Genomic DNA, 19559 nt, shown 5'->3' on the forward strand with positions numbered 1-19559 from the left:
TCTACTTCAGGAACTATTCCAGCCTCGATATTGGCCACTGTTGTGTATTATAGCATTAAAATATCGTCTGTTAAACATGGGATTTTACAGATGAGTTGCTAACCCCACTGGGATTATAGACCACAGGCATCGATGTCTTCAGCTCGTGAGGATCCCTTTCTAGAGATCCGAGTTTCCTCAACCGCCACATCTTTTCTACACATTCCAAGACGCTCATTGCCATAGCTAATAAAGTCAACTCCTTCAGGAAGCCAACCAATCAACATGTCACCTGCCCCCTCAGAACTGGAAGAGGTGAAAGCAGTGAAGTGTTGGGCAATGGTGCAATGGTACAGTGAAGATGGGGGCTACAGATTGCTCTTGAATAACTGGGCAATTAGCCTGCTCAGAGAAGACAGGGCACAGTGACAGGGTGTCTTATTTTTAACACGCGATAACTAGACCAGTGTACATGAGCAGCAAATTCCATTATAAACAGAGGAATCCATGCTGATCATAGTTGGCCATAGGTAACCGCAAATCGTGACATTTTCAGAACGTAATGGGGGTTGTTTGGTGCATGAAAAGGAAAAGAGAATGCTTGGTTCGTCTTATTACTCACATCTATTATTTCATCCGTTGTCAGGTGTCTGCTGAAAATCCCAACGGAGCAACATTAGCATTCATTTGGAGTCATGGTTCAAGCAAATTGTCGGATTTTCACTCTGCTTTTGGCTTTCGCTAATTCCATATCAAATATCTGGCTCTTTAGCTGTTAAATGCTCCACAACGTTCCTTTGTCTGCCTGCTGTTTGGTGCTGAGCAGATTGTGTACATTGGGTTTATGAGAGCTTTTTCACTTAAACAGCTGTCTGCTGGGTCCACAAACTCTTTGCTGAGAGCAGTAAGAGTGAACTGAGGGTGGGCGGCCTTCAAACCAAGACAATAAGCTAAAACATGCTTTAAAGCTCAGTGGGGCTGAGGGAAATGCCGAATGAGGTGATAATTATCTGTGGGTTTTACACTACAAATCACCCCTTTCACATACAAGTAGTAATTTTGTCCATTTGGCCCAAACAGTGATTATATATTGTCACTGCAAGTTAATTAAATTTGAAAAAGTTTAGGCACTTTAATAAATGATAAATGGCACCTCATGTCCACTCACAGTTGACTGAGTAAGGCATACAGGAAAGACTGCCTCAGAAGGTGTTGCTCTCCTAACTGCAACTAGATGTTGGCTCAACGAATTCTAAGACTAAACAAAAAAAAGTCAATAAATATTAATATATTATAACTTCAGTATTGTTAAAAATAAACTTAAAAACAGTCAGCAACTGTGTTTTAGTCATGTTAGTCCTTCCTGATTATGCTTCTAATTATGAGCTGCGAAAATAAAGGAATTTACAGGCCAAGCTACTGTATGACGTATACCTGTTTCCTATTTATAATATCACACTTGCACTATATACTGTATTTTTTGTTTTTGCCGCATATAATATAAATGCATCAATACTGACTGCTGAGGAAGCTTGTTCACATGAGATAATCTTATTAAAGGAAACGTCCACGACATGTTAAAAAAAAACAAGAAAGAACTATTGGAAGAAGTATTTGTTTGCAGTTATAATTTATAAATATAAGTGAACGTATTCTTTAAGAGAAAAAAACCAACATGGTCTGCATCATCACTCGTCCTCGAATAAGTGCGACTGTGCCAACATCTTGTTTTTGTTCACATAATTATGTTATAATTATTGGTCTCTTAAGCCATGCTACGGTCAAATGAAGCCTGCAGCAAGATTTGATCTTCACTTCGCTTATTAAGAAAGATGTGGAATCCTCAGTGGTCATTTGTTGTATTTCTAATTCAGCATTTATTTATTCTCTTAGCTTGGCAGTTACAGGAGGAGGTCGGCCTGGTGGCTGTTTGTAAATGTTCCCCATTGATTTGGTTTAGTATATAAAGCCAAGTAAATTGAATTTATATTGGGCCAGATCACAATAGGAGTTATTTTGTGAGGCTTTCCATATAGAGCAGTTCTAGATCATGCTCTTTCTTAACAATCATTTCACATCACTTACCATTGTATCTCTCTCTGGTTGTTTAAAGTTAAGAGGATTTAAGTGCTCAGTGGGTGTCTTCTATGAAAAGCAATTTATTAGCCATTGTTATCTATGAACCCGGTTCTTGCTTTCTCACTTCAACATATCTGCTGCAGTACACCAATAGGTTGTTGGTAATATTTTTGAAAGGTTCAGATATTGACCATTGTGTCAATCTGTAACTACGGTGGTGGGAAAGTTTTGCCTCAGTTGGGGATTCTCTTTCTATTTCCAGCATTAACAAAATACACAAATGCAAATACAGTTTGGAGATCTGGTACAAAAAAGAAAATCACAGCAATACAATAAAGAATAGAAACCGGAAGCTTTTTGTCAGTGTGTGCGTCTTAATTTAATCTGCTGCCTGTTATTGTTTCACACCTCTACAGTTCAGAATAAGTGTGAACGTGTGAGTCTCGTGTAACCGCTGCCTCGTGCCACATGGACATGACTGGATTCCCTATGAGTGCACATCTTTGTTGTCCCACACTGTCCTCATTTACATTCTGGCATTAGATAAATTACCTGTGACAGTGACACTACTCAGCCTTGTAAAACTTGACAGTTGTTTAAGGTGTCCTTTGATAAAAAAAATGGTCTTGTCTCGATTTACCGTTACTTTTTTGTGCCAAAGAATGTGCAAAGGGATGGCAGGAAAAGCCTGCATTTGTTTCTTCTGTTGCCTTTAGAGAAGCCTGGAGGAGCAGGCCCACCTCCTGCTCAATGAGCCATGACTGTTTAATTGCCTGACATTCTGTCAGAGCACACGCCCTCAAAGCTCTGAGAGAAATGGAGATTTGAAAGTCCAAAGAGGGGATAAAGGCACAACAGACTGTCGGGCTCAGAGGCGGATTATAGATAAGAGGTGGTGCTTTTAATTTGACATTTGTAGCAAGTTTGGTGCAGTTCAATTTAGTGTAGTTTTATTGGTCCTTTTTGTCTGCCTTGTGTTTTACACGGTTTGCATTTAATCAGTATGACACCATAAACAATAAGAGCAAGACACAGACAAGACTAGACTGTAGAACGAGCCTGTGGGGAACAACAATTGCCATAACTGTATGTTCCTAAATAGCTTTGGACTCTCTTTTTACAAAGCTTTCAGAGGATACTTTTTGAAAATCAATCAGATGTAAAAAAAAAAAAAAAAAAAAAAAAAAGTAAGATTAAGACATCAACAGCAACTACAAGGTTATTCATGTGCAAGCTCTTCCCTGATTATTAAAAAATGAAACCCAGGTCATCATTCACCATCTCTAACATCCTGGATGGATTAAAAAACTCCCTTCATTAATGCTAGGTCAGGTAATGTGTGTGCGCGTGTATATATACACATATACAGACTGTTTTTTCCCACTTGTTTTCCTTTACCAACCCTTAATATACATCCAATGTTCACATGTTTTTTTTTTAGACTTGATGATTGTGACTACTAAGTTAACAAATTAAAGCTCCCCATTGTATCTGTGCAGATAAGATTTACTCTTCTCTTTTCTTCCTCTCCTCACCTTTCTCACCCTGTCAAACATTATTTTGTACTGTTGGCGTAAGTAAATGTTTTTTGGAAACCAAAGTTAACAATTGACAGTGTCTATCCAGCATGCATTCAGTCATTATCAGGGTTAGTCTGAACTTGCTCCAGCAATTCCCAACTGCTGCTTGAAACAGTAAAACGCTTCACATAATGTTGTAGGAAATAGTATTACTGGAAAGTGGTTACTAACCGATTTGTTGGTTATGTGTTTCTAACCTCTGATTTTATTCTATTCTTTTAAATACTGCATAGTTTTACTAATCTAGGCCTCTGATAATTATTCTAATGAAACAGTGAGACGTGGTTGAAGTTATCCTTTTTGAAACTGGTACCTGATGGAATCTGATCCGCCAAACTAGTTACAATGTCACAAATTATGCTCGTATGTTGTAAACTCCGATTTTCAATTGAATGTGAAAACAGCTTTCTAGTGTCTCGACTCTGCACATGCATGATTTTGCACAGTGAAGTTCAAAAGTATTAACTTGCAATAGTATAACATTAAGTCAAACGGAATACTCATACACACAATCTTGTTTCTCTCTCATTCTTTGCCAAGTCCAGTAAGAAACACTGAGTAGAACATCCATGTGTGGTTTGTGAAGTCATTTTTAAGGAGAAAAAAAAAAGCACCACCACTCCCTTCCCAAAATCCTGACCCTGACATTATGTGTTTGCGATCCGAGAACACGTCAAGCCACTGAAACATTCTTGTTTTGGATCCAGCTTAATGGAAGCAAAGTGGGCCTGTCCACTTTGTCTGAGTTGTTGTATCTACGGACTCTTGCCCAAGCCGTGCAGTTATGTAGATTCCACAGATTCTAACATAACTGGTACTTTTTCTAAGACCACACGAAAATAAATAGTCTCAAAGCGCATTCGTGGCATGATCGTTCAGTCTGGCCTTGTTTGACTGTAACTCACTCAAGTGTAACAAACTCATATATACCACATTCATACTTTTAAATGGAAATCACCCCTTCAGCAGACATAGGTCTGGTCTGAATGCTTATTTAATTATTACTAGCGAATCATGAAAAAACAAACAATGGCGATAGTGAAGGGTCGATAACATTTATTTATTTTTTCAATAATGATACTCTGGTCTGATTGTTCTGCTTGTGGCATTGCACCACAGGCAGACTCTCTTCATTTCACGTTAGGCAGATTTGTGAAGGCTTTGGCTAACTGTCAGTGCATCTGATTTGTGCCCACACAGCAGTGATAGTACTGTATGTTTCTCTTTTAATGTTTCACATTAGTGTCTCAGAATAGCTGACATGCGGGAAGCATTCAGAAGAACATCAATTATCAGCGTTTCTTTAACTCAAAGACTACCACATCAATTTAAAATGGAGTATTTATACCTTTACTTTGTGAAAGTGAATCATTAACTTTATTTTACATCAACAATATTTTGTTATTTCTCTGACTACCATTGTTGGACAGTCACTTAATTAAACATCTGTAATGCACAGTAATGTCGAAAGAAAGGAGAAGATGTGGAGAACTGCTGGCTTTTAATAGCTCTCTTCAAAATAGAGTTCTCTCAGAGAACATGTCAGATATCAGTTTAATCTCCAATCGCAGTGACCAACAGATCAGATTGTCATTGGACTGGACATCTTCCAGTTAGTCAATGTTTGTAATTGTGTAACTGTGTTTAACTTTATTGAAGAAATTGTACTTGCTTGATGCTTGTTGTTCTGAGTTTTGACTCATGGTTTAATGCACTTATTGTAAGTCGCTTTGGATAAAAGCGTCAGCTAAATGACATGTAATGTAATGTAATGTAATGTAATGTAACTGTGGAGCAGGACATTTATTGAAAAGAGGCATTCAACCTTATTGGATGGATTTTTTTCGAAAAAAAGCCAGTTTGTGTGTGTGTAACTATGCAGATGAGTCTTGCTTAATGCACACTAAAAGGCGTATGTTTGGACAGTCCAGGTGACCAGTAATCACAGTCACCACAACTTACCACATCCACCATAGTAGATGCATTTCAGGAGAAACTCTTTGTGGTTCTGTTCATAGATGTATTAAACATTCATACCAAAAAAGCAGACATGGTTGTGGCCGTGAGCCTATTTCCCTTCTTGCACAAGGGAAAATTAGCATATTCTGAGAGAGAAAAAATGAACCGTGCATGGAGATGGATAGAAAGCAGAGACCTCCCTCATTACACATGTGACTGTGTCAGGTGGAAGGGCATAATTAAATAAGCGAGGAAACATATTCGTTAGCGATGCATCTCAATCGGACACTCTGGGTTGTTGCAGCCAAGGCTTTAGGACCTCTGTCCTGTAGTGAGATTAAGACATCACACATGAAGTATTAAGCAACAATCTCTTCAGCAAAGTGTAGCAGAAACTATTCGGAGTAAATCACAAACAATTACGTGATTGATTACATATGCCCAGAGAGGAATGGCCCATCAAATACGGGCATTTAAGATTTGTCTGCACTACTGGTCATTCTTTCAAACAATCCTTACGTTCTCTTTGTAGTTATTCTGCAAATTGCTGTATGACATTTATTGTGAGCAATTGCGAAACAATTAATTAATATGATATTCACTAGCAGCCACCAACAATAACAATAAGGACAAACGTATTAGAAGCTGGTCAAAATAGAATTAAACTGTAGTCTGACAGAAGAAGTACATTCGCCACCTAGTTTCCATCCACACTGAAATGACGCGCTATTGGATAAGTTCAACAGTGTCTGATTTTAACTAGTGTTTTAGTCAAGTTCAATCAGGAGAGACTTGTTTAGAGATAATTTATTACAATTGCATATTTTTGAATAGTGCAAAGTCGTGGACTCCATCCTGAATTAGGATAAGCAAAGGGTAGTGATGCTGATATCTGCAAAGGCAGAATCCCCCTGGAGTCCAGACACTGGTGGTGGTGAAGGGCGATGCTGTAACCCAAGGAGGAGCAGGACTGAATGCTGATTGGAGGAGACCGGGGTGGAGGAGGGTCGCATCTGTTTGAGCTGAAATGAAAACTGACAGCAGCAGAGAGGAGAACCTATTTTAAAAGTTTGATAATAACGATGTTATTGACTCACAGAGACTGAATCAGATTGGTTCATTTAACGTACACGCCCCTTATCAGCTGATGGAGTAATCGCTGGTAGAATTAGCCACTGTTCTGAATAAGCAGGAGTGTAAAGAGTGTCTTCCTCCGCTTGAGCTTCATTTAGTTTTATATGAAGTCCAGACTGTTTATTCTTTGTACTATTTAAACTGCTTCCTATACCCCATGTACATATGTACCTCATTTGTAACATGTCCAACAAGTTGAAAGGTCACCCATAACGTTGCCCGATCCTCAAGCAGGGCTGGCAAAAAGCCACAGATGGCCACTCTAGCCTGTAAATGTATCTAACCATGGAAAAAACAAAGGTAGATGCAATCCCTTTTATGATTGGAGTTATGAGGTTGCATACATTTGTCTTGAATTGTCGACAAAAGTGTATTAAATTGCATCTGGATTTTATCCAGTGGGATAAGACACTTGAAATGACAACTGTAAATGGTGTTTACGGTTTCTGGACTTGAAACTGAATGCTGAAGTTGGATTGCACAGCTCGGGACATTATTCGTTCTCAGTTCAGTTTTTGTCTTTTTCATATTCCATCATCTTGACAAAATCAGTACAATGCGTGCATTTTACAATGCATCCCTTCTTAAGGTAAAATCAAACGCCAAATCAACTGTTATAACAGGACTATAATAAAAAAAGCTCCAAAAATTGTATTAAAATCTCTCCATGCATCGTCCCCTCTTTCTTATGCTCCAGCCTTAAAGATTCTGCTACTTTTCATATCTGTCAATACATTAATGAGGCACATTGGCCTCATTACACTCTGGGCTGCGTGCCTCTCTGGGGAACAAGGGCAGCAGGGAGCGAGCGAGCCTGCCAATGATTGCTCTGTTCTCCACAGAGCTTAGCTTCCCTTTAATCATCTCCCTTTCCCAAACTTTTCCTGTCGTGGCCTTGAGCAAATCACAAGCGCAAACTCACCACTGTTTCATCAATATTCTTTCATTTTTCCTCACTGTGGGATCATTGTGTGATACATTTTGTTCACCATGATATACCATATTGCCTAACTGTGTAGTCATGGGACTGAGCAAATGGTTCCAGGCAATATTATGTAAAACCGGCCTTAGAGTATTTCCCAGTGTACATTGAAAGTATATGAACATCACATGAGCTACAGTAACATGCAGCAATTTGTCATTTGTGTCATGTAAAATATGGACAAAAATACAGTTACCCCCAGTTGAGGTTGGGCTCTTAAAACACCTGTGCATTCATACATTTTAACTGGGTGACCACATCACAAAGGACAGCTGCATAATCTGTTAAACCTTTTTTTTGGGGTGCTTTTTTGACATGCAATGTATTTTTGGGGATTGTTTCTAAGTTGATGAAACCTGATCAAATTAGCCTATGAGACCAAAGTCGTTGATTTGTAATCATGCATCTCTTGTAACAAAAACAGCTTATGCTATTTTTGGATTCCGCATTATCCTTTTCTCTTTTATTTTTTTTTCTTCTTTTTTCAAGGTACACAGAGATACGCTGTCACAATAAATTAAAGGCATGATGAATTATTTCTCCTACAATGAAAACTGTTGAAAGTTGGAAATAAAGTTATGCCTCCAGGGTGTCACAGAACTGAGCGATTTAATTCAGTATTCAGCTTTATCCTACTAAAGTATGGAATCAAAACTGAATTTGACAAGATGGTGAGACAGTATGGAAACAAATCCAATAAATTAAATCAACATGCTGTACAGTCCTGTTTATGCAGCATTTTTAAGGTATATGTAAGACAGATAAGTGATGAATATAGTTTTTATTATCGCCGCAATAGTATTTGTGTCCTGTCCTCATTTTCTGTACACTATTATAATGGATCTCACAGCATTTCCGATACTGTTAAAAAACCCAGGCGGCAAAACCTAAACAAATGCAAAACAATGGTCAGTTTTCCAACGATATCATTTTGCTTTGTGTCAAGTATCCACTGCCAGGAAGCAGCAATATAACAACATCACATTGCTGTGACTGGCAGTGCTGTCGCCAGGAGATATAAGAAAGATGAACGTACTGCCGAGGCTGATGATGTCGACACACCCTGTTAAATCAGGTCGAAGTATTCTGCTGAGTCGAATTTATGCTCGGACGTGATCAGTTGTAATCAAGGGAAACAAGGAGGGCGGCTCCAGCTGAGAGTTGAAAAACAAAAAAAAGGGCAATGGCCCATAGAATGATGCTAAAAATGGATTTATCATGTAGCCCGGCAGTGGAGGCACGAAACCACCGCTGCACTGTCATATCCAGCCACAATTTAGTCTGCAACTGGTTGTGCTGTTTTCTAACCATGATTTGCTTTGGTGAACTATTCCCCGTCTGTGTGAGCAGTGCAAGATAAACAGCTAGCCGAGGTGTTTCTAGCCGCATCTATTGTGAAGTCACTGAGGGGAAACATATTTGCTTTTGCCCTCTGTTGATGGATATTGATTGGATGATAACAGCCCACATCCATATGCACGTTCGTAGTTACTTGCTCTAAGCAACACTGCCATTCACCTTTGAGGTGAATGTTTCCAGACAAGGACAAAACAAGAGCCTGACCAAAGGGAAGGGGGGGGAGGGGGGCAACTGCTACTCAAAACATTATCACAGAGGTCATTTCATTGGTATGCTTTGGGCTAGCCAATATTATTTCTACTCTGCCGATTTTTGAATGCGCTAAAAGTGCTTTGGAGTCCAGATGGCGAGTCTTGGTTGAGAGAATCTGTTGTTCATGGGTAAACCTGAGCCAATGAGAGGGACTTTATGACGTGTTAAACAGCCATGTCCGGGGGACAAGGCGTCAGCACTCTGATACTCTACACTGTGCCAGTTGAGCTGGCGGCTACATGACCACATAGCGAGGAGGGTGCAATACTCTTTAGGATTGGCTCAGTCAGCAATATAACTGGATCAAGAATGTGATGAAGAGGCAGAGATATTCTTACTGTGGACTTCCTTCTTGTGAGAAACTGTTCGGCCTTTCCTCAAAGTGGTCACTGGTCAGGCAGAGACTTGTAGCACGCCCAAGGTCTTAGTATGAGGATAACCAACTGCCTGACCTCTGTAATTGAGATACAGGATGAATACTGCATTCGTATCGAATGAAAAACTATTTTAACGCAGACAGGATGAGCAGTTGCCAGGGAAAATAAGTTGGTCTGCCCCTTGTGGTTTAGTGGTGAGACCTGCTGCCAAGTCTATGATTAGATTGAACATGCACTAATTTAGCTCTGACTTGCAGCAGAGGGATATGCTCTTTGTCGAGCAGTGACATTATAGAGGTGTTATAACTGTGGGTGAGTCAGAATGCCGGATAAACTGGGGGAAGGGTGGTGAGCGCGAGACAGAGAGAGAGGGAGATTTACCAGCTGACCGAACAGCGAGCTGAACACTGTAGGTCAGCTTTGGCAGCACTATGAGTGTGATGTGTATTGAGACTAAAAAAAATTGAGCAACAGTCTGACCACATCATTCTTCTTTTTGAAAGGCAGATAGCACGTCCGGGCATCATCCCACGGCCAGATAAGAGCTTAGGATGCTGACATTGTGCTGCCGCCAGGAGTGTGACTACAGCTTCAAAGCCAGTGACGCGTCAGCTTTTGATCTGAGAATAGGCCGGAGCATCTGAAAACCTCTGGTCAAAGTGCAGTTCCCTCACGTGTCTGTGCTGAACTGAACACCAGCTGCCACCTGTTAGCAGAATACCCATGAGAATAAAACACGTATCCCTACGACAATATTATGATATCCACAATGTAAGACAGCATCCTGTCTTATATCACAATATCGTTATGATAGAGATAGATTGTCCAGCCTGTGTGTGCTCAAAACAAGACCGGGGATAAATATTGCAAGAAATACTTTGAGTATCTGTCAACACAGACGTTAAGCCTGCTAACACCATTATCTCACTGACTCATACTGTTGTTTTTGGAAATAATAATTCTCTGTCAACATTTCCTTTTGTTTGTCCATTCAAGCTAGCCAATTACTGTTATACAGCTGGTAAACATTGTACTGCATGGGTGGATTTTTATTCATGGTTAAAAGAAAAGATAAAGGTAAAGGCTATGTTTGGATCATGTCACACTAAGCTGTGTGAGCTGTAATACATTATGGGCTATGTTTCAGTGCTGTTTATTGCTGGATTAATCTTCTCCATCGAGGTTTAGCTGCTGGGTCGACTTCCTGTTTTCCTGCTCCTAAGGAGACAGACAGAGCACAGATAGAGAGAAGAATCAGAGATGACTAATTTGATTACATTGATGATGTAATTGATATTTATAAGAACATGAATCATACATCAGGTGGCAGACAAATTAAGAGTGATTATGATCATGCTCTACAGCTCATTTCCATGTTGGTACTCAAGGAGAAACGATGGAAGAGTACAGATGCTGTGCCATCCAGAGATGACTGGGTGCACACTGTTGTATTACAGAAAGAAATACCCGGGGATTTTTTCACTAAGCTTTTTTCGAAGAGGAGTCTTGTCTTAAGACCACGGACCAGCTAGCCATGAAACCATCACTTTCACTTAGGACGGTGGTACCAGAGAGAAAGACCAAAGAGAGGAGAGACCAGAGGAGCAAAGGGGCTGAGAATAAGAGAGAAACGGTATTAAATCATCTGCGCCTCATGACAGAAAGCAGGGAGAGGGAGGGCGAAGGAGAAAAAAATAAATCATGAGTAAAGGAAGAGTTGGCAAAAGGAAACCTCACTGCAGCTTTTCATCCGACAGGTTAAAATCAATGCTTGATCTTGAATCTCTACATGATTTTGCTAAGCACCAGTTATTTTAACAGATGAGTCTGGTGAGATTCTGTGTTTTTGGCATCAACATGCAGAAACCGACGACTTAATCCTTGATCTTTGGAGCAAAAAGTTTGATATATCTCACAGTATTCCTCTGTGCCATAGAGCTGCATTGTTGTCCTAAAACTATTAAAAGCCTATCAATTTGCCGCACCGGGTAACACGTTCCTTCAATAAACACGGCTTGTGTGCTTTATTTTGAGACAATCTCTCAAACACCGTCCTGCTGCTTATCAAGGGCACCAAATGTGTATTGTTCCGCTGCTGAAAATAGTCCCCAACAAAAGCCTAATTTACTCCTGTTTGAGTAATGAAAAACGACAGTGCCCAGCTGTTAAAAAAACAATAAAACTATATATGTCTAACCTGTTTTTACAGATTTACATCTTCAGTAGGAACCACTGTTTGTGAAACTGAGTTATTTATTGTTTTGATATGATTGTACAGTATATTGTGCAATATGTGAGACAAATATCTTAATTTTCCACTGAAACCTCAAAATGTGAAACATCATAAATAAATTTACAAGCATTTTCAATGTTTTTATTCCCTAATGTGAAAATCTAGCCAAAGACTAGCAGTTCTACTGGAAGTCAAAAGCAAACGGATTATCTATTTTATAATGATGAAAATAAAATAAAATTGATAATATTACATTTTAAATCCAGTTACCCTTCGACCTTCTAGATATTGTACTACTCTACCTGGATGACTGAGAACCTTCATAGTCCTTAATGTAAAACTGAATATTGTCTTCCAGTTTGTTTATTTAGACATTGCTCAGCATGCCTTTTCATAAAATTGCAGAGAACATTATATATCATGCCTTAAAGAAATATAGAATATAGATGATGTGATGCATACAACAGAAAGAGAGCACGGTCATGTAAAGCCTTTATTCAAAAGTGGAAGTGGAAAATATATTCAACAACTCCATCAAACTGTGTTATGTTGTTTAAATGTTTGTATACAGCACATTCTTGCTAAATATGGGGACTTAAAGTAGTGTTACATTGTTCAGGTGGTCTAACGGGCTTTTAAAAGCTTAATTTAGTTTAAATCTCTTTTGAATTTCCAACCGTTAAGGGGAAAAACAAACCTTCAGTTTTATCTATACAAATTTAAAATCACAGAATTTGGAGATACATGTTTTTTTATTTGACTATACGATAAGCACATGTATGTGTTAAGTGGCAGTGTGTGTGTCAATATGTTCGTATGTGGGTATGAAAGAAAACAAAATCCGTTATTCATCTGTCAATACTGCGTCAGTGGAAAAAAGACGTGTACAGTTAATGTAAATAGAAGTCCAGCACTTGTGACACGTTACGACACATATGTTGCCAATGCTTTCATATTTTACTTAAGTTTACAAGCTCCTTTGATGGAACAAAATATAATATAAAGGAGCATGGCTTGCACATCAGGTGAGTAAATGCTTCTATCAGCTGCCTTGTCAGCCCTTAATACAGAACTACAGGTATCACACACTAATAACACCTTCAATGTCTTCATGGATTGATACTATCACACTTCATGATAATAGTCATCGGTCAGGTTGTCGGGAAAAAGTCGAAAAATTAGCTCGGTGGCGCCCCCTTGTGTTGGAAAAGCTAATACTTTTTTTCAGCAATGGGCGATGAAATCTGGTACACATGTCCACTTGGACCTGCTCTACAAATATGTTCAAGGGGACCATAAAATGCGCTATATTAGATTTTCCGCCATTTTGAATTTTGTAAAAAACACGTTTTTCCATTTTATCCTAAACCCTTGGTCCGATTTTGACGAAAAGTTATTTGGTTCATTATTGGTTCAATGTCATCAGAAAATAGTGTTGATATCTCATTGCGTTCAGAAGATATGGTCCAATTAACATCAAAGGGGTGTGGCCTAATATTTAAAGACCCATAACTTCCAAATGACTTGGTCTGTCCTCACCAAATTGCATATGTTCACATTGTATCCCTTAACCTACCCTGATTTTTTCATAATATTTGAACATTAGGGGGCGCTGCAGTCAGTTGCTCAATATCGCCATTTTTAGCCTTTTTTCGTGTTTTTTTCACTTTTTTGGATGTCGCAAAACTGAGAACTCCTCCTAGAGCTCATTTCAAAATCGGGTTACGTGTTCTAGAGACCTTAGCCATGAAAAGTTATCAAAGGATTTTAAAAATTAAAAACTATGTGAGTAGGGTTCTATTTCAAAGAAACGCCATTTGCCATGAAAATGGAAGTTGTTTTAACTCGGCCATACATTATGAAATCTGCTCCATATTTCTCATATGTCATGACATACTTACCCTGAAGTAATCCATATGTTAATTCGAATTCTAGTCATAGCGCCCCCTACAAATATTAATTTAAGCAGCCCCAGTGCTACAATTGGCCTACATGTCTAAAACTTGGTAGGCATATGTAACACATGTAAGCGAAGAGGAAAGTCTCTTGGGAGCATGCTCCAAACTGTACCGGAAGTCGGCCATTTTGATTTCTGTGTGATTCTTTTCATAATTTAGCCCATTCCTCCTAGGCAAATCATCGGATAGGCTTCAAATGTGGTCAGTGGTCTAAAATCCTTGGTGATTAACATTTACGAATTGAAGATGCTTTTCCATCACACAAAAAAACTCGTAACTCGTGGACGCTTGGTCCAACGGTCGCAGACACTCGGCCACGCGAACCGGCGTCCAGCAAGTACCCTCGACGTGCGTGAATTGTCGAGGGCCCGATCAATGCTGCTCGCAGCTTTAATTTTTTATTGATCTTCCTAATTTCCTCGGTTTCCATGGCGATTACACGCTCTATGTTAGACCACATGGAGATGTGTGTGAATTTGAAGTTTGGTAGGAAAGAAACATCATTAGTAAACATAATTGGTTTTAGTTTGAAATGTATTTTCCCCCTTTTTAATTCACTCTCTGTATATTTTCTGCCTGATTTCTTTCATCTGTCTCCCCTTTTCTTAAAAGACATAGTGCCATCTAGTGTGCACAGCAGCTGGTTGCATGCCAGGGCTGCTTGTTGCAGTCGTACCAGCTATTCATAATGAAGTGAGAGGCAGGCTTTTCCCATATTTACACAATATTGATTATTGTGTAAAGAAAGCCCAACCTTTCCTCTTCTGATTACATTTTCTCCATTAAACATCATAACATTTGATGTATTTTAGGTTCCCTTTGTGCTTACTTGGTTCCCTGTGAATTTCTTTCAATTATCTGTCTCAGTAGAGAGTTGCGTTTGAGAGATGTATTCGTTGTGGTCGGTTGAAATAGGAAACGTTCACTCTGTGTCACGGATACATGGTTGAGTACAGCTTTGTGTCAACTTTGTAATAATCATGAGGACATTGTCTGTCATCTCAGCCCATTAAATAAGTAAAACCTTCTATTTCCAGTCATTTGAAACATGGCAGCGCCGTGTTTAGTGGAGGTGCTGCTTAAATATTTGTATTACCTAAAGGTGAGTTTTTCATTCCCAGTTTGACTCACACTTTTTACTGGCCAGGTTTTGCCAGCAGATCCTGAGAAAAACGGGCGAATCTCTCACTTGTTAAACTAAACTTAATGTGTGAGGTTTAGTCAAACATTGCCAGTCAATCTCTTGCATTGAGTGCAGCCTTGACCCTCTGGGCAGCATCAGAGCTGCTGAAGTGCTTTGGCATCAGTGTGACAGGATTAACACATCAAAAGCAGAGTCGGGGCCTACAGCAGCGTCACACAGTCAGTACAGCACCTTTCATGTTCTGCTCAGGTTCACTACAATTTCACGTAAGCCAGCAGCAAGTCAGACGGAAAAAGATAATGGGGCCAACCTTCTGCTATCAGGCTTTCCCTCAGCTTCAGTGAAATATGTCAAATTCTGTGTTTGATGAAAGATTGGATTTCAACAGGCTCGAGTCAGGAAACGATATCTGTCTGTGTCACATGGCCGGGATGCAAAGGAGCATTTAAGTCTGACATTCAAGCTGAAATTATTGCTGCGAGCCTGCATGGTCTCACTTTTTCGTGATGCAAACATTCGATAGTCAACGTGGAGGGAAAATTAAATCCCAAAATAATTTTTGGGGGGAGTTAAGATGTCTCAGGGTCAAATCCCAAGATTTATAATCCCTTTGATAAGATGTGGTAATAAGTGACGATGGGGCAGTTTTATAATGAGTTTACAAACGAGATGTATCACCGAGTGGCGGAGAGCTTAAAAACACTTAAGCTCAGTTACCATTTGTCATATGTATAATATGGTTGTAATACTTTGAGGGCTACAGCATAAATAAAGGAATGGAAGTGTGTCATCAACATTTAAAAGAAAAAAAGGCATTGGTATGTTTACTCTTGATAAACAATGCATAATTAAAAAATATTGTGTACAAATGTCCAATAAATCTGTCTTTTATCTTATATGTCATCATATATGTGTGTATCATTTTCAGCGTGGACTCTTAAGGCTGCAACTATTGGAACACAGACTTGATCTCTCTCCCCCCCCCCCCCCCCCCCCCCCTGTAACAACCCCTGTCTTTGCTTAGGTGGTTGACATAAAAGAGAAACTGAAGCTGTCAAAGAAATTTTGGTCCAACCTGCCCGAGGCGATGTGTGTGGAGGACAGAGTGACCGCTGGAAATGCCAGTGATGAGGAGTGCTGGAATGGACACACCAAGGGCAGGTGAGTGCACCAGGGCCCGAGGGCTAGCGCAGACGAATACAAAAGGTTACTTAGAAGTCCAAAGTATGTTAAACTCAACTAGTCTTAATCAGTCTAATCCTAGAATTAAGGACCGGATTACTTACTTTCCCTGATTAAAACTCAACCGTGCAAAAGCTTGGCATACTTTTACTTTTGTTTGTCAACTAAACAAAAGGAAGTGGTCTCTTAAATACAAGAGTTAATCATCCTGATTACAATATAGTATACGATACAGTGTAATTTGCTTTTTTAAATGATTTTTTTCCCTTTAGTCTGTGTTATGGAATAGTGTTTTTCATTTTTCTTGAGCATGGCCAGCCAGCATGCTGCGTCCCTAATAATCTGATTTTCATTTTCAAGGAAAACATTTGCATGAGGGCTCAAAATGCCCGCAGCAACGGCTGAGGTCACAGTCAATTGATTTGTGCTACTTTTATTCATACCGTGTATGATTTATTATCGGCATTCATATTTTAAATAACCCTTGAAGCTGATAATTTAACCTTGTATATCGGTAGCTGCTGCCATTTTCTGTGACCAAAAAAGAAAACATCAAATGTGAAGTAAGTCGCTGGGATGTCAAGAGGTGTGTCGTCCCCAGAGTGACCCAGGCTTAGGGGAAACTAATGCTGTTGTGTGAGACAATCACATGATGGCCTGCTGCTTATGGATCAGACAGGAATGCAGGCAGCTGACATGTTTTCCCTGGGAAAATATCTCACAAATATTTCAGAATAATTAGGTGAAGCGTGATTGGGGAACATTTTGCAAATGTTATAACCCCAGAGGAATATTCTCATGTGCTGTATCTGAATTATAAAAAATATTTGTGTCTAATGTTACAAATATTCTTTATCATTGACTAATGAGCCCTCACCAGAATCCACGTCCTTTTTAACAAGCTCCTTTTCAAAAACAAGACACGTATTCCATTTGTTGTATTTTTAACCTGAAGGTACTTCCCTGAAGTTCAAAAGGATGGACTGACCCACCAGGTGAATAATCCTGAGGTGGTCGTGGACATCACCCGCCCAGACACACTCATCCGCCAGCAGATCATGGCTCTGAGGGTGATGACCAACAAGTTGAAAAACGCCTACAACGGCAATGACATCTACTTTCAAGACTCAAGTAAGCAATTTGCCATGTACCACACACACACACACACATATGTGACACATGCTACTTTTTGTCCTAAGGAGGGCAATGTCTTTTTAGTCTTGATCTCCCCACCCTGTTTGGTCAATTATCCAACCTGTCACTCATCTTGATAAGCTGTCTACTTTGAAATACTACCTAACCTTGAAGTGGAGGTAATCAACATCAGTAAAGCCGCAGGAGCCACTGAAGGAGCAAATGAGTAACACAGGCAGTGTGTAGAAAAACAAAATGCCACCAGTCTTCATCAAAGTATGTGAAAACCTGGAGGCAGCGTAGTGGGTGTGCGCCATTCTCCTTCATTTAAATCCACTCCCAAAAAGGCCCATCCATCCACAGAAAAAGGATCAAATTGGGATTTACAGAGAGTCAAATACAGATACAAACTGCTATTGTATATGCCATTTTTTCTTTCTTATTGCACCTCCATTAACTGTATTGTATCTAGTTGTGTGTTCAGCTTAACTTGAAATGGAAAAAAAAGTTGCATACTGTAGCTTTAAAGAAGAGTACACGATTGTAAAATGTGGTCGTGTTGTGATGTGCTCAGTTTGGCTTGTGTTTGTTGTTGCAGGTGATGAAGGTAGCGGCTCAGGCAGTGGCAGCGGCTGCACAGAGGTCTGCCCTACAGACGTGGACGTTGCTGCCACCGAAGGCCCGGTGGTGGAAGCCGACCGGAGCGGGCCTGTGGACGACTCTGCCCCGCTCTCTGCACCCTCTCTAGCTCTGGCAACCATGTTGGCCCTCTCAGCCCTGGCACTCCACCGACAATGGAGATAATGGTGGAGGAACCGGTTACACATGGACATGCTGAGTTTTTTGTTGTTGTTGTTGTTGTTGTTTTTTTGCAGTTTTTTTTTTTTTTATTCAGGCAGATTGGAGCTACACTCAAGCAGACAGTATTCAGGCTGCCAGTCTGGAGGCTACAGGACTGAAAAAGAGCAGTCATACTTCGTGATCTCCCACTTTCCCAAAGATCGTGCAGTGCCATCCTTGGGCCTGACATTTTATGGCATCACTTCACCACCTGATGCCAACCCAACAAACTCTGCTTCAGAGATTTATTGCACATATGGCAGGTATTAATGTAGGTCTCCATGTGGAAAAATATAACACGCACTTTGATTGTTTTGATTTTTTCTTCTTTTTTTTTTTTATGCCAAAATTGTTTGTGTGTTGAAAATTGTTGAGAATGTGGTTGTTTGATGTACCTAAAAAAAAGGCCAGAGAAGTTTAATATTTGGTTGACATTACATTACGAAACCGATACAAGGGGAAATGACGTACAATTCGGGAACATGCGATTTCAACCTTTTTTTGATTGAATCCTTGTTCCATTGTCATTAAATCATGTGCCAATTATTGATTTTTGGAGCAGATGCAACCACTGAATCATGTTGTTTCATATTTTATTCTTCAGTAATCTCAACCATGACATTTGACAAGATGTTAGGTTAAGTAGAGCATCGGTTGGTCATGGGCCTGCTGTGTTCAACAGCTGCCTTGTGCTAAAACTCACATTTTGCTAAAAGGGATAAGATTTACTTTTTATATACTCATTTGCCTTGCAACAAATGTATTATCTGCACAATATTCTCATATCATGCTGGTTTCTCAAGCTTGGCTTCAGAAGTAGACAGAATTAATGTGGAGCGATTATTGACAAACAGAGAAGGTTTCACCAATATGCAGTGAAGCCTTCATAGTGATGCTGGTTCTATGGTGCTGTGGGGTGCATGTCCTGGAGTGTAATTAATGTCTGAGTGGGCTAAACTAAATATAATCCTCACTATAACATATGTTTTCATTCATCGATAATATATTTCTTTTCTTTTCTTATCAATACGGGTTCATGTCTCCATTGGGTTAGGGTTAGTCACCCAGTGTCTAAGTTCTATCTAACGACGTACCAGCACTATTGATCTGCACGCAAAGCCCCTCAGGAAAGAGTTAATCGAATGAACCATTTATAAAAGATATGTAAAACATACTCTGATGACATTAATAAGCTTTGTAAAGGGACAGTAATTGAAAATCACGACCATGGTCTGTAAATGTGTAAATGGACATTGCAGAATGAAAAGCACTCCCTTTCAATACAGAATCACCATCACAGTCTGCTGCTGCAATTTTTTAGATTAATTTCCAGTAATTGAAGCCTACAATTTTTTCTTCTGCATCCT

General features: G+C 39.6%; 1 protein-coding gene across 1 annotated transcript in view; it reads left to right on the forward strand.

Moving 5' to 3' along the window:
- LOC117750270 (glypican-6-like) overlaps positions 1–18510 on the forward strand; it is a 69344-nt gene extending 50834 nt beyond the window's left edge. The window contains exons 7-9 of the mRNA XM_034561416.1: positions 16061–16197; positions 17174–17349; positions 17951–18510. Coding sequence (XP_034417307.1) covers positions 16061–16197; positions 17174–17349; positions 17951–18156 — 519 coding nt within the window. The 3' untranslated portion in view covers positions 18157–18510. The remainder of the gene's footprint in view (positions 1–16060; positions 16198–17173; positions 17350–17950) is intronic.
- The last annotated feature ends 1049 nt before the right edge of the window (positions 18511–19559 follow it).

Source organism: Cyclopterus lumpus, chromosome 21 (genome assembly GCF_009769545.1).
Source record: "Cyclopterus lumpus isolate fCycLum1 chromosome 21, fCycLum1.pri, whole genome shotgun sequence".
Taxonomy (NCBI): domain Eukaryota; kingdom Metazoa; phylum Chordata; class Actinopteri; order Perciformes; family Cyclopteridae; genus Cyclopterus; species Cyclopterus lumpus.